Source organism: Misgurnus anguillicaudatus, chromosome 3, assembly GCF_027580225.2.
Source record: "Misgurnus anguillicaudatus chromosome 3, ASM2758022v2, whole genome shotgun sequence".
NCBI lineage: Eukaryota > Metazoa > Chordata > Actinopteri > Cypriniformes > Cobitidae > Misgurnus > Misgurnus anguillicaudatus.
In genome coordinates this window covers 14,405,649-14,422,804 of record NC_073339.2, presented here as the reverse complement: position 1 = coordinate 14,422,804, position 17,156 = coordinate 14,405,649, and the positions used below count along the sequence as shown (strand labels likewise).

Below are 17,156 nucleotides of genomic sequence, written 5' to 3'. Positions count from 1 at the left end.
GGCACCTCATTGGCATGCAGTGGCACACACGCTTGAATATCTCTACCAAGCGTGCCCACTTGCTGTGCTTTCCAAAGACGGTTTGCACTGGGCACTCATTTAAACTCTCTGGCAGGCTAAGATTCATATAACATGAAAAAGTTTAGCAATGTTGCTTATATGCATGTTAAATATAGTACATATTTTTAATTCATATGATCTTATAGAAACAACTAAAACTTTTATTATGTTTACATGTTAATTTTCATACATTAAAATAGTTTCAACATGGAATTCTTATTATATTATATGTTGTTTGCATTATTATTATTACATTACATTTAGTTTTATATATTATCAGTAGCCTGTATGTGTGTTCCTGGGAATCAAACTCATGACATTTGCGTATGTTATGTTATGTTATGTTATGTGTTATTTACTACATATCAATTCACTATAGTTAATAATACAGAACACTTATGTAGGCTACTAACAAAGTATAGTAAATCATATACAATACTTTATCATAATACAATTTAAGATAATCTATTAGACTAACGTATACTAGTATTGATTCATAGCTTGACTTCAGGAGGATGTAATGTTTAGAAACATACGCATACAAGTCCAGTCCCCCTCCCTCTCTGTGAGCATCTGCATCGCTCCCCACACGCGCAGACTGAACTCCACTCTCTGCGTGAAGGAGGAGGGACGTGTCGTGAGCTACGTGCACAGTTCATATTCACCCACCACCAAAAATCTCAATCGACTATCCCATGCGTTGCGTTCACGAGGAGCTCGTACAGCTTACTACTATTTCCAGTTATCAGAGGAACGAATGATTAGATTGCTTTACAGTTTATGAACTAGCAGTCCGCGATGCTTGTGTTTATATGAACGGGTGTTTATATGAACTGTTAAACAGCGCACGGGTTTATGCACATAAGGAAGACGTGATTGATTGATTTATTTGTAGTAGGTTGTGAGTAAAGGGTGCATTTAATCCGGATTTAATCTGAATTTGAGCGCTTTTTCATCAGTGTTGGCTTGTGGTCGAGCAGGAGGGAGGAGTGGCGGATGAACGGCTGGTAAGTCCCCTAACGTTACACCTCTAGCGACTATAAATAATATGCTTATTATACTGTAATGAATATAGAAGGATATATATCTTTTTTATGTTTATTCTTTTTTCAAACGCGGTGATTTAAATGGGTATTCATAAAAACGTAATATTTCAATTCTTGAAACTGCTTGTGCGTCCCGTAACGTTGCAGGCTCCCGTTAGCCTGCTAATAGCAGAATGCTAGCGGCTACTTTTAGCGTGTTTAAGTGATTAACGGGGTTAATACATCTATGATAGTTAATGTAATCAAAGGTATGCATATTTGCAGCTGTTTCTAGCATCAGATGGTCTTCTTTGCCATGTGTAGACTGAACTGGTAGAGAGAGACACCGCCTACTATTGGAGAGATACAGTACAAATTCAATCGGAATAACGTAACAGTTATCCATCAATGACTGATCTAATGCAACTCAAAATTAAAATAGCCTAAAAGTTAATATGAGAATTATGACATTTGATACAGGTATCTGTGTTGGAGGTTAAAGATTCATGTGTTTGCTAATGTTCGTGCGTTCATGTGTTGTGTCAAACTTTTCGACGTCATAATTTTGACGGGAAACGCGCGATGAGAATGTTCGAGGCTTTAGCTCTTTCTTTGTTTACCACGTGCCGCTGTTGCCCAATGTAAACACAATAGTAATCTTCGTATTGAACTGCACTGCAGCACATTGTTTTTAGTTGTGCTGCATTGATGCATGATTTGCATTACATGTTAAACTTTAATGACTGTATAATCATACACTGTAAATGTAAAAACCTTAAAATACTATTTCTACCCCTAAAATACTATTGGTGTAACTTAAATGAAGAGTTCACCCCAAAATTAAAATTCTCTCATCATTTACGCATCCTCATGCCGTCCCAGGTGTACTTTCTACCCCTGCTGAGAATCCAGCTGGGACCAGCATACACTGGTGAGCTGGTTTTGGCTGGTCTCCCGGCTGGGTTTTGGTTGGTTTTGCTGGTGTGGCGGGCTGGTCTAGTTGTGTTTTGGTCACTTTTTAAGCTGGTCTAGCTGGACTTAGCTGGTCAGACTGGAAGACCAGCTGACCCACCAGCATGACCAGCTTTGCCGGACTAGGAGGACCATCTTGAGCCAGCTGGTGCCACCTTAAACCAGCTACCAGCTTATGCTGGTCTTAGCTGGATTTTTCAGTAGGGTCAGCTTTGTCTGGCTCTTGTTTTTTATGCAATTGATGGTCTCCAACTTACATCATAACTTTTTAAACTATAACTACCCATTAGCTGGGTTTACGGTTATCCACACATTTACGGCTTTGATGGGAGTATTTTCATTTTTAGGTCAGCTATTCCTTTATGTAGTCAAATTAAAATAGATTTATTGACTTATATAATTTTGTTTGCTTCAGATGACAAAGGTTTACATTGGATCCAGTAGTGATCCAGTACAGCATATATTTTATATCAACAACACATACTGTACATGGGACGTTTAAATTGATCCATTGTTTCAACCCAATTAGAACAGACCTACAAAACGTTTTGGGTCATGACCCATCAGCTACCACATTACCCGGCAAAACATTTTATGGTGTAGGTCTAAACGTTGCCGTTGTTTGTACCATAGACATACTAAGCACATCATTTGTTTATTATTTGTCCTCACAAGAAATGAATTAATTTACTTTAATGGATTCTGAGAGGCAGGTCAGGTCTCTTCCTTGTGTAGTACACCGAGCTTGTGCATGCGATTTTTTAGTCTAGTTGGCTGATCAGCATCTAATACCCAGCAAGCAAAAATTGAGACTAACTATTGACCCAATATATTCCGGCAATGAGTAACAAACTTCTACCCTAAATATCCTTAATTTGGTTACATGCCATTTTGTCAAAATAACCCGAAGAGGTGTTCAATGTGTTTGCTTTTATTTCTTTTACGTGTTCTAAACATAAACGTATATCATCTATTCTCAGACGTCTATTATTTTCACTGACCAAAACCTTGTTTTAGCCAAAATTTGCTTGCTGGGATAGTAAAAATGTCATTCAGGTACTTGTTTTTGTGCACAATGTCCAGAGATGTCAGTCTGCCTTTTGCTAACCTGGCAGTCAGTCAATAAAAGGAACAGTCCCCTATGGTGAAAGGGTCAACGGTGTGACCTTATGTGGAGCTGTACTCGAAAACTATGAACATTTACTCATAGCTCGCTCTTAACAACAGTTTATTAATAAATAATTGACCCAGCTCTAATCTGCATTCACACTGCATTTTTAAATATGTATGAGGTTGTTATCTTGTAAATCTAAAGTGGTCATTTGTGGAGTTTATGCTTTTTAATCAATTAAAAAAATGCTTGTATGTACGCTTATGACTTACATAAATGCACACTTGGCTAATGTAAATTTGAGGCAACTTAACATGCAAATGAGCTGTTGAACCTCAGTCATATGCAATGCGCAAAAGTTCTACATTATAGCCTGATATGACTCATGAGTCATTTGTGGTAAGTTTAGTTACTTGCAATTCTTTTATTTAGGTAGAAAATATGTTGTAGAGACGAACATCCTGAATAGTGATGTTTTTCTAAGGTGACTATTTTTCAGCAGCTAGATTTGCATGTTTGTTCCCCTTTTCTTTGAGGTGAAAAAAGTAAGATTATGTAAGTTTTAAATAACACAGACGTGAATTAGTCATCATGTTTTGCAGGCTCCTGAATTCTGAATCCCGTCTAACATCCACAGAGATGATATATCTGCCAGTGTAAGTGTTAGAGCACAAACTTACTTCTCACAAACACAAAATATTTTCATGATTTTCATGTAAAATGGGCAGTTATTAGCGATTCTTCACATTTTTAAATAGTAAAACTCTTATGTATGTTTGATCGCTAAGCTTAGGCAAAGCTAAAATACTCAAAAGTAATGTTTGAATAATATTGATTTTTCCTAGTAGTCAATGCAGACACTAATAACTAGAAATTGAGGTGGCTGTGATTTATGCCAACATTTACTTAATATTTGTACAGCATTTATAAAATTTAAAATTGATTGAAAAATTATAAAATGTAATTGTGCAATATATGTGACACTGTCTGTGAAATCTCATAATCAAAAATCTCTAAAAGGTAAAAATCTCATAATCAATTATAGAATCAACGTTTGATTTTAGTCATTGATTTCACATTGGATTTTAATCTTTGACATGACCTTACTCAGTCAATATTAAATATATCAAGTTAATATTGTCACAGAATGTTCTGTACTGAGAAAACTGTAAACCACAAGAAACAAATCTGGGTTTTCAAATGCAGTGTCACATATATTGACTAAGCTAACACAAGGCAGAAGAAACATTTTTGGGAATCAACCAAGTGTGAACTGTTATTGTTCATTGCCAGTAATCTTGTAGGATATGTGTGTGTTATCATAGTTTAGGAACATTAGGAAATAATTGGTAGGCTTTGTCTTACACTAACAGCTTATGATCATTTTAACAAACTGATGCTCTTGTATTTTTGTTGTCTGGTACTCATTAAAATATGAGACAATTACCTTTTAACATTCCTAATCTTGTAGACATAGAAAATGATCTTTCTTATCTCTAGTGTTACTGTGTGTGCATGTGTATGTATACAGGAGGAACAGAAAGGGAAGATGAAAAGTAAACCCAGTTGTTTATGAGTGATGAAGTCTGAGTAGGGTTTGTGAGGGGAAAGCCATTGAGGAGTGCAGGCTGATAGGGTAAACGGGGGGCAACAGCTGCTGTTGTCACTTCTGAAGCTTGTTTGTGACATCTTATGTTACTGTTTAAGCTCACAAGACTGGATATAAATCTAAGATTCCCACCATCATACTGCAATGACAGATCTGTTCTCAGACCAGTATTGGGAGCCAGCATATACTCAGCATGAGAGGAGCAATAGCTGAGTCAATATCAGAGCGTGCTGAACATCGTGAAAGAGGACATCAGCAAAAATCTGATCAGCATCAGTCCATTTGGCAGTATGCTTTATCATTCATCAGTTAAAAAAAGCACTCTGAAAGTGATACCAGCGTATCGTTCGATATCGTATGAAACTTATTGCACATTGACATGCATGCGGCAATTCTTATTTTGTGCACTTAGAGGACTTTGGTGAAAAATCATTGTGGCGTTGTGGAATTCTTTTTGAGTGGCCTAAAGATAGATTTACATTATAAGCGACTTTTTTACTGTGTGTCGCCCGTCTCTTTCAAAGAGGCCGTAGGAGGCGTGTCTTAATTTGGTTGTCATAAACAAACGGGTGATTCTCGCAAAATTATACTTATCATGAGGTGTCATGATGAAACATTTTGATAAAAAAAGTAAATGCAAAGTAAGAGTATCAAAATTAGAAGCATATATTTACAAACATCTCTTCACGTACTATTTTGCATTTGGTTTCAAATGACATCATACAATCCAATTTTATTGTTTTTTTCTACATTTAAGGGGAAATTTTCATTACAGCAACGTGTCCATGACGGGATTTGGGTTCTTTGACATGGAAATATTAATAATTAAAAATCTAAAAAAATTAAAAGCTTCAGTGCATGTTATACTATAAACATTTACAGTAAATAAACATGTAGTATTTGGTGATCAATGGTAAATGTAGAGACAATAATAAGGAATATAAATGTGTCCAAGAAAAATTTTCTCATCCTCCGCAACAATTTTCAATCATTGTTTAAGCCCTCATTGAACTAACATTTAAAAAAAAAAAATGTTGGGACATAATTGACTGTGACACTCAAGTTGGCTACCAGGTAAGCAGTTTTCTCTCCGGATAAAAGTTGAAATTTTGTTTGTCATAGTACCAAGACAACTTTTTAGTTCTCATTACCGAAACATGAGTATGTAAATGCATATATTTAATGTAATATGTTGCGGTAATGATTTTTGATAATGATCATCTAAAAAATGTAAATATTTCTATAGGAAATATTTTTAAATCCTCTAAAAATAATGGTTATAGTAAGTTCAGATCTTAATCTTATGTGTGCAAAAAAATTGGCGTCAAGGGCTTTTTAAAAAATCTGATGGTGGACACCTTTTAAGTCTGGATTTCATAAGAATCACCCACATGAGTACCGTCCACTCCAGTAACTAATGTTTAACTCCAGTTAAACTTTGTCGCGTAACTAGACATGCACGGTCAATGTCGCTTTGGTCGCCGGAATTCGCCAAGCTTATATTGAAACCAATGAGACTGTGTCTCTCTGCTACTGCTAGTTACAGCTAGTCTGAATGCATTTTATGGGTGGGATTAAGCAGATTATAAGTGAAAATATTTGACCAACATATAATATGTGCCGAGAGCAATCAATCAATATCATTATCTAATCTTTGCTAGACGTGGCATTTAGCAGCTTTTGCGTCTGAGCTCTTCATATTCAGACAATAACCATTTGATGCTATCTTAAATCCCTTAGATGAACAGCTTTGTAAGAAGCGCTGCAATTTTAGTGAATTTCTTCAACTGCTACAGTGACAGATAGGATAATCATGTATAATGAAAAACTATATGTAAGCCGTGATAGCAGACTTGTGATCATGTATTTACTATCCAGTCTGAAACTGACACTGTCAAGACTAGCATCACTCTCCTTACAAAGCTCGAGGCCCTATAGTTTTGTTGTAATATTAAGTTTCAAACATGCAACTGGGATAACCCGGGCTCTAGGCTCAGTGGAAATTTCCATTTCAGGCTGAGACAGCAGTCTTTGTTCTGGTGCAGGGGCTCACCACAAGTTGCTGGAAATTGGCTGGGGACGTTGTTGCGAAAGAGTGCAAACAGACAGCTTTCTCTAAACATGAATAAGAGAAGACAAAACCAGTGTGACCTGTGATGTTCAAATAAACTGTCAAATCATGGTCCTGTTTTAAAGGACTCAGCAGTTCACACTTTTACCTCGATTTCTGCATCAAAAGATCACTGGACTTATGCCCCTATTTACTGACAGCTGTCCAGATGAGAGAAGTAAATTGCTTATAACGGATGTCACATTGTTTCATGGTAATACCTTTGTATGCATCACAACACCACTTTTCTGATCATGTTTGAGGTGTAAATAGTTATTAAAGGGGAACGATCAACTGATAATGTTTAGGTGCGAGTGCAGACATTTGCTGCTCAGTAGGTGCGTGTTGCCAGAATAAATACATTCAGTTCTTGGCCGTAATGGTGGGTGGGATAACAAGGGATAACTTTCAAATAAGTTCATAAAAATTAGCCACCTGGTAAAACAGTTAGAAATTACCATCCGATTGTGTTGGATTTAGGAAATGGATATTTCCATTTACAAGTGCCTATTAGTGGATGCAAGAAATATATGTGCACTAAACGTGCCACTGTGTCAGTGTTGCCAGACAACGTTTGATAGGCCATATAGAGGTTGTGTGCTGATGTTCTGCTTCAGTGACTTTCACAACACGATTGGCTATGCAAACACTTTAGCAATCAGGCTTGAACACAAAGTATGCAATTATAGCTCTATTTGCTGCAATAAATAGTTCCTTTTGCATCTGTGTTGAGTGTAAAAGTGAGGTATGACTCATGTAGAAATTCAAACGTGATGGTAAATGTCAGCATGTTGTTATAGACAAATAGAACAGAAGAAAAAGTTGAACAAGAAATAGAAAAAGAAAGTGAGAGATTCTGGAATAAAAAGTGAGAGATCCTGGAATAAACCAGGTTCTGCTTTATAACATCAGAAAAGTTTTTGAATTTACCCGTAACAGACTTTGAAATTTTTCTTGGGTCAGTCAACATCCAGGATGTCTTGTTTATATTAAAGCCTTTTCATAACATAATGTGCATTACAGTCACTACAAGATCCAATAGTTCGCTTGCATGTAAATTGTTTACTGACATGATCAGTTTCTTACTTCAGGTCAACACTGTCATGGCAGAGCAACAGTTAAAAAACCTCAAGTTAGTTAAAGTTTGTTAAACCTGTAAGGAATAATTGACGAGGGGCAGTTAAATTTAATATTCTCAACAAATCAGAATAAAGCATTCAACAGGCCCGTAGTATAAACCTTGATAATCATTACCAATCCAAATAATTCATTGTCAGGTTAACTTGTGAAACTTAGTTTTATGACACAGAAGTTTTAAAGTTATCTCGATCTCCCCATTCAATACTGATGTTTTCACTGCTTCAATAGTGCAGAAATGCTTGTTTATGCAATGCTTGTTTATGTTATTGCGCCAGCGCAAACCGTTATTTTGGCGTTAAATAACGACTGCTGGGATTTACTAAAGATGCGCAGTGGATAATTAGCGCCAAAAAGGTGTGGTTTAGTTATTTTTGCGACTGACCTTATTGCATACAGTATGCATTTCTAGGAGTTTCCCTTTCAGACGCAAAATTTATAGGAGGAGATTATTTAAATGATTCATGCAATGCGATTTACTAATGTTTGCGTGTATAATATAACTGGTATTTGCACCATTATTTAACGCCAATAAAGCATGTCTTAAATTATGAAACAGCTGCTATTGTAGCTGATAATAGGAGGCTTGGCAGAGCCAGTACAAGGCAGAGGATTTTTTCCAAACATAAGAGTTTATTTGCAATGCCAGAGGAACATATTATTAAAGAATATTGTTTGCCAAGCCATGTTGTTTTTTGCTGGATGAAATAAAAGAGACGACTAGAAATCACACAATAGCAGGTGTTTTAAACCTTCTTGTAAACCTTCATCTTTTGGTCCTCCAGTTCTTTTCAGTGTACTATGGCTTTGTTTGCATATTTGCGACCTTGAACTTATTCGCACTGCTCTTAGTAGATTGCTTTGTCATTATGGAAATCAGCTGTTGCGCTTGTGTTATTTAATTTGCACCTTTTAAGTAAATAACTCGCAGATATTACCACTCCCATATGCACTTTTTTGGAATTTCACTGTTTAGTAAATCTTAGTCTATTGAAAGTATATTGGGCTATATTACTTACCTTGCACTGTCCCGTTTTTAACCATGACACAAAAACAAGTTTTGTGTTTTGCAAAGGGAAAAGGTCTGGCACCCTGTGGTACTGACTGAAGATCAAAAGAAAAAGCTGTTTATTTCATTTGCCACCTTTTTGGCTGGTAGCATTGGCCTGATGGACATCTCAAAACACCTTTGTAGTTGGAGCTTTATCCATAGTGAGCCAGGACACATTTGCTCTGGCAGATCTCTTGTCTAACAGATCCCTACTTTGAGGATCTACGGAAAGTGGCCAGGAAAACTGTCAGGCCTCTATACATGCTGTTTCTTGAGTCTTGTCATTTTATTTACAGTGTCTTCACTGTGACTTTTAAAAGCTTTGATTATTGTTCTTCTCCTCCCAATAATAGCTTTCAAAGTTTTAGACTCTTTGACCTGTTCAGTTTAGGAAATACCCAGAAAAGTTACATAAATGTCCTACTCTGTCCATCATGCATGAGACAGGAAGGGATGATGTCTGCTTCTCAATTAACACACTTGGGGAAACCCCCTAACAGTGCTAGATGTTTTAAATTATGTCATAAACAAACAAGGAAATTATGTCATAAACTTGATATTAAATTGTAAACAGTAATCTTGAGTTGCTGACATTTGCCATCATGCTGTAAATTGGTGTTTTCTTGGCACAGCTGGGTCTGTTATCAATCTGTTATCTGTTACCTAATTACCCGTGATTATGAAGTCAATAATGCTATTGATTCATTTCTCTAATGCCATGGAGGAGCCAGTTGTGTCTGAATGCATCTCCTGTGCTGGACTGGGTTTATACCAAAGAACAACAGCTCAGAGCAATAAAACTTAAGTCTTAAGAAATCTGTTTTATTACAAGTCAAACATGCAGTATTTAATCAAAAATTTAATTGCTTATACTGAGAACCTTAAGTTTTTTACTTTATTAAGGTAACCGTTATTCGACACAGTTTTCTGGTCATTTCTGGATACTGTGATAAGATACAATTCAAATGGAGATACATTTGACATGTTGTACACATACAGTACTGTGCAAAAGTCTTAGGCCACCACGCCACAATTAGATCATATATAATTGTTTCTCAGTCTCTTTAATAAAATTACATCCAGAAAATACAAAAAATGTGTATATTGTATAAAAAATGTGTCAACTAATGTGTCAAGTTTTTAGGGTAAACTCCCCTTCCACTTGAGCAATAGCAGGGAACTGCAGGATCTCTTAAACCTTAGTGAAATTAAACCTAATTTCTAATTTTAAAGAAATTAAGTATTTTTACTTAATTTTGCTCAAAAACGCCAAAGATGTGTTTAGTGCCAACTTAGAGAGGCCACACTAAACACAGACAATGCTTAAAGAAGACATTTAGTGCTGATTTTTTTTTTGTACATATTTCCTGTATTTTCTGTTTGTATTTTAATAAAATAGATGAAAAAATAAATATGGATGGACATTAAAACTTCTAAAACAACAAGTCTGGTGGTGGTGGCCTAAGACACTTGCACAGTACTGTACATGTAAAATTAAGTGTGGCAATGATCGGTATGGCTAGACAAAATTTGCATTCTCTTGGGGTTGTGAAAGTTTTCATACCAAGAATGAAACCAAAAGTAAAACAAAATGAAACAAAAATTAACTTTGGTTATTTACATACTTTAATGTAAAATACAAGGCTTGTACAGTCATGTCATAATATAAAAAAACATAGTGCTTGAACATAGGGTTGCCGCGGTGACAGAATTTTCTCACCGGTTAATCAGCGCGTCACAAACCCGGTGATCCCGGTTTCACTGAGTGGGAGGGGCTTATAAATGCGCATGCAGACGTGCACATTTTACTTTCTCTTTTGAATTACGCAACTGTTTAAATGCAGTGCTTGCGTACGCTGCGTTAAATCGCGTATGAATTTGCGTGCAATGCGAGTGCAACAGCTGGTTTAATTAGTGCTTGAGTCAGTGGCCCTCATTTATCAAAAGTGCGTACACCAAATTTCCAGCGTACACCTTGCGTACACCCAAAACCACGGTGACTTTGAGATTTATCAATATGGACGTTGGCGTACGGCACACTCAAATCCTACGCCTGCTCAGGAGGTGGTGTACGCACGTTTTGAGTTAGGAAATGCACAGAAAAAAATTCCTAACACAACAAAACGCACTGACAAACTAAAATAGTATATGATATATTCAGTGTTGGGGTTAGTTACTCAAAAAAGTAATATATTACTTATTACATATTACTCTCAAAAATAGTAATGCCTTACTTTACTTTATTACTCCCTGGAGCAAGTAACTAGTTATATTACTAGTTATATTACTAGTTACATTTTTTTTCTGGACAAGAATATTTATTTGGGCAAGCCACGGCCAAGAAAACATCCAAACACAAAACTCCCAAATCAATAAAAAGTTACAATTTTATTAGATTAAATTTGATAACAATTTACTCATTCAAAATACAGGGATGACAACAGGTTGCAATTATTTTTAGATGGACACCTTTAAATGGACAGCTGATGAAATAATGACGTTCACAATAAATTATTTCCTGATTAAGACTTCCAAGAGTTCTGTATTCTTAGCAGGGGGATACCATGATGTTAGTGCACATTATTTACCCACCCACTATACACAGCAATGCACAGCAAATTCATCCAACACCCAAACATATAAATATATCAATTTAACACCGCAAAGTAATAAATACACAATCAATTCAATAAATATCATTAATATCACTCAAGCTAAAGACACAGCCTTCGTCAATTACGGTAAAATTGATATACAAAATTGATGGGATAAGCAACCTGCACGCAACCCCTGTTTACATACAAACAAACAATGAAATGAGCACCGGGAGACCATGGCATAACCTCACATTCATCAAGGTCTCCACGGCGAGAAAACACACCGTAAATACACCACATTTTAATACAACATAAAAATTACTGCTGGCTTCCTTACCCGCTACCGGACGTGGGGCACAGCGTTCGGAGAAACATTAAAGAGTGTGCACTTCACCGTCAAGTTATTTTCCTTCCGTTGAACATAATAAAATAATGACTGAATCTCCTCCCGTCGAAACTAGCGAACCTTCCTCTGAAAAAAAGCTTGCCGTTGTTGACGCTTCCATTTTCCCGATCTGTCTTTGAGTGTGCCGCTGGCTGCCGGGTGTCGACCAATCGGTGATGGTAAATGATACCTCGTGCCAAACTTAGACCAATCACTGTTCCATTCACGCCCTCCTCCACTTCCCTTTTGTTCTCTGTGTTGTCGTGTGCCTTTGTGTGATGAAGGTGCTACTGGCGAATGTAACGCAAGTAACTAGCTCGGGAAAACTGTAATAATATTACCATTTTCAGACGGGTAATGCGTTACACTACTAGTTACTGAAAAAAGTAATATTATTACAGTAACGCGTTACTTTGTAACGCGTTACACCCAACACTGGATATATTATGACCCACTGTAAAAAAAACAACAACAATAGTATTTATAAACTTAAGTTTTTTTTTTGCAACATGAACTTCAATGTTTAATTTGTGTGATTTTACCAAAGCATTTGATTTGTATGCATATGTATTCCTTAAGTTGCGAGCCGTTTCAGGGCAGAGCACGTGAGCGGATCGGAGCGTTGAGCGGTGCGGTAATACCATCATAGCGCCTTTTTCCGAAAATTCCGCTCGCTGAACCCAGAACGCCCTTTGATAATTTGCTAGTTCGAGAATCTGTAAAAACGTCTAGCAATAAGTTATGGAATTCAAGCCTTATACATAAATGTAAAGTAGAAATCAAAGTTAAGATTGGACAGGAAGAAAACATTAAAAGGGAGTGCGGAGAGACTGTAAAAGCAAATATTCATTCTGGAATCTGAAGCGGCACATTGCAAGAAAGCACAAGGATGTGCTACGAAAACATGGTAATAATGCATCAGAAGGTAAGCTAGTTACATACCATTCGATGATAAATAAATACAGATGAGGTAAGGTAAAATGCTTGTGTTGAATGGAGCCATAAATCCGATCATGATGACATGCGGACAAAATCATGGCCACGAATTATCTTTTATGCAACATTATGGACACTTCTTTTTCTTATCTAGTCTAAAGTATGGCCATAAATTTAGAATTTGTTCCCAATATTCAACAGTTTGTTCCTTGGAATTAATTATTATAATATTTCGTAATTACTATTACAATTATTATTACTTCAAATTATGAATTAGCTTAGTAAAACATGTGGATGTCGTGGAAACAAATTGTTAATTTGAATTATATCCGGAGCTCTGTATCAAACTGGATCTAAGATACAGCTAACAAACAACTGTATGTAAATACAGAACAACACACTACAAAAGTTACTACATCATTTTAAAATATTATTTAAAAAAAATTAACTGAACCATTAAGCAGACATAGAATTTAGATGTAGGCAACAGTAAATAATAATAATAATAATAAATAATTATACTTCTAAATATCAATTAATAATAAAAATAATAAGAATATTACAAATTGTCATCCAATTATTAATGTGTCTTTAATCCCACTCTTTAAACTCCCAAATAAAACAATTTTGTTTCTTTTCACTTCCCCGGATTCTCTTCTTTGCCGTCTTTCGTGTGTCAATGGCGTAAAATGAGGGCGTGGGGGAGGCGGAGAATTGAATTTATATGGGCTTGTTATTCTAATGAGGATCGTTTTCAGCCGCGGCATTTATGAAGGGCAGATATTGCGTACACCTGAATATTAACGGTACGCACAGTTTCATAAATCAGGCGGTGAGAGGAGTGTAAGCATAATCTTACGCCAACATATACGCCCGTTTCTACGCAAGAATGATAAATGAGGGCCAATGTGCCCAGGTAATTCTCACAGAACCTGTCAGTCCCAAGCAGAGCAAACCGGCTACTTCTCCATAAAGCGCTGCTTGAATGATGGCTTTATTATTTTTCTTGATGAAAAACACAAGAACAAAACGATCTCGGTTATATTAAACATCATTTATGTATATTATAACAAAAACGAGTGAGCACGCGGGCGCGGCTTCTGCCTTCGTCTGGTCAGTCAGCTCGCCTCGCACACTCTGACAGGAATAAATGAAATCTGACACCTGCTGCTCTCTGTGACGTGACGCGCGTTCAGCTCCGCTAAATTCAGTCAGCAGACACATTCAGTTGTGTTTGCTCTCTCTTACGAAACTAAATGATTTAATTACACGAAAATATCAAAACGACGGTTAAAGACGGTGTCGCGGTGGGCAAGTGATCTAACCGGTGAGAGGCTGAAGCACCGGTTATCACCGTTTCACCGACCATCGCGGCAAGCCTACTTGAACAGCAGTCAGTGTAATGATTTATTTGTTTTTTATGATAACATATACTGCCAATTCATATCACATTAGTCTTCAAATAAGACTTGAATAAAAAATGTACAATATTTAGAATGCATATTAGATTATATTAGAAACCATGATGAAATTGATTAACCCTGGACTCAAACCATCAACCTTTTGACAATAGGCACCACATTGGGGACCACTGCAGTACACCATACAATCCTACCCATAAATCATGACATCAATACTTGGGTTTACATTTGAATAATACTAGTAGCATCTTATGCTAGTTAATCTTTCAATATGCAGGTGCTTCCAGATTACTTTCCATACTTGTGAACGTTTACCAAGCCATGCTAACAAATGTCTTTGTGTGTTTTGAGTGCGTACTAAGTTTATATTTGAGTCAGAGGACGTCAAAATGCCAATAAATTTGTTTAGAAGGAATGTGTGAAGTGAAATGGGTATGGATAACCATACACCGCCCATGTTTTCATGGCTAAAGGAGTGGTTTTAACAGCCCAGGGGCAAAAAAGATGGCATGGACACTTAGTCTTCCAACATTGCCAAGAAAACATTAAGTGCTGTTTACCGGTACATATCAGTTCATCAGGAGTGTTGTTATTGAGATAACAGCATGTGTGAAAGCAGTTGGTTATTGATCTTCTGTTTGGATGTTTACAGTCATCGGTTCAAAGCTTTGCATGGGGATAGATTAGGTGTGTTGGGTAGAAATAGAAAGTGAAAGAAAATATATTTTAGTGGAACTGGTCAGTAGGTATCTGGGTGTAAATAGGTGTGTTTTACAATGTGTCACACATTCATACTGGGCCAGGACAGAAAGGAAAGTGCTTCAAGGAAAATGAAAATGAAGCTTCAAAGAATGAGAGGGAGAGCGAAGTATATTGGGTAACACCCAGATGTATGTGTTACATCACACACGGTTACTTTCTGACTCTTCCTCAATCTCACATGAGCTATTAGTCTTATCTACTGAAGGCATGTCCAGACAAGATCCTGTCGGGCAGTAAAGCCCTAAATAACACCCAAAGCACTTCCCACCAGTCCTGTATAAACTATGCCATTCAAAATATTTGTATACACTGTTATCTTGAAATCTCAGAGAATAACAGAAATGATTCTGCTCACCTCTTAGGCTTGTGATGTGAGGGCAAAGTTATAATGGACTATTTCACATTCAGAGATAAAGGATCGGATGATGGGGAAGTTACTGATGAGGAGGAGTCCAATGACTAGTCATGCTATTGTTATGTGCATACTGGGGCAAGGTGCTTGCTATTTTAAATATAAGCTAGAGTATAAGGTAAACTAGTCGTGCTATAAATAAACATGCACGGGGTAATCAAAAGTTCGATGACTATGCCTGTGATGATTCTGACAATGAATAGCTATGGTTCAGATAATATAATAACATAATAATATTACACTAATTAGATTTTTATGAGTAGATTTTTGTAGACTTTTAACTATTTTAAACTGTTAAGAGAGTATCTAACTTATAATAAGGCTCTTATACAAACAGAAACTTGGTTAAATAAGTGAAATACATTCACTGTCATAATACACAGATTTGCACTTAAAGGAACATGTCCAGATTTTGGGAATTTAGCTTATTCACCGTATCCCCCAGAGTTAGATAAGTCCATACATACCTTTCTCATCTCCGTGTGTGCTGTAACTCGGTCTGACGCAGCCCCCGCTAGCTTAGCTTAGCACAAAGACTGCAAGTGAATGGCTCCAGCTAACAAACTGCTCCCAATAATTGACAAAATAACGCAAACAATTTCCTATTTATGTGTTGTGATTTGTATAGTCACAACGTGTACAAAAAACAAGGTCATATGAGACAAAGCCATCTTTTAACAGTATACATACTGGAAACTATATTCTCAGCAGGCGAAGCACTGTTACTTGGGCGGAGTGATTTGCTCGCAGCACCCGTGAAGCCCCCTGGTGAGGAGTAGAGAGTTCGATCAGAGTTGTGCAAATCACTCCGCCCAAGTAGCAGTGCTGTGCTTTCTGAGAATATAGTTCCCAGTATGTATACTGTTAAAAGATCGCTGTCTCATATGACCTTGTTATTTGTACACGGTGTGACTATACAAACCACAACACATAAATAGGAAAATGTTCGCGTTATTTTGTCACTTATTGGGAGCAGTTTGCTAGCTGGAGCCATTCACTTCCAGTCTTTGTGCTAAGCTAAGCTAGCGGGGGCTGCGTTACAGCACGCACGGAGATGAGAAAGGTATGCATGGACCCATCCAACTATGGGGGACACCGCGAACAAGCCAAATTCCCAAAATGTAGGCGTGTTCCTTTAACGTTCAAATGTTTGCAATTGTGTCAAAGTGACCATTTTCTGTTGTTTACAACATGTACAGTGACTAAAATAAATCACAGGCACAAGTGACTTTTCATTCCATTGACTTACATTCATATGAATGAGAATGTGGCAGATGCAAGCTCATGCAAAGTTCAAGTTTGGTGAACTCTGACCTGTTAATTCGTATCATAAAGACGTGTGACCTATAGATGATCTAAATGTCACGGCATGTTTTTTTTGGTGGAGGACAAACTTAAAATATCAGCATTGCACAATCCTATTTCGTACAGTAAAAACGTCATACAGCAAAATTCCATGATGTGGAAATACAAAGCAAAACTTGATGTCATATCCAGTTTCTGCCCACGTACGAAAGTGTCCGTGTAGAAAATTTGCATGCTGAAAGTCTAGCATGACCATAGCTTGA

General features: G+C 36.9%; 1 protein-coding gene across 2 annotated transcripts in view; it reads left to right on the top strand.

Moving 5' to 3' along the window:
• Positions 1-549: 549 nt before the first annotated feature.
• The window catches only part of rnf24 (ring finger protein 24), a 38,960-nt gene continuing 22,353 nt past the window's right edge, over positions 550-17,156 (top strand). Inside the window, exons 1-2 of one of the 2 annotated variants that reach the window (XM_055204785.2) lie at positions 550-1,067; positions 3,771-3,824. In XM_055204785.2, coding sequence (XP_055060760.1) covers positions 1,057-1,067; positions 3,771-3,824 — 65 coding nt within the window. In that variant the 5' untranslated portion in view covers positions 550-1,056. The remainder of the gene's footprint in view (positions 1,068-3,770; positions 3,825-17,156) is intronic. The other variant, XM_055204786.2, reaches the window with a different exon arrangement.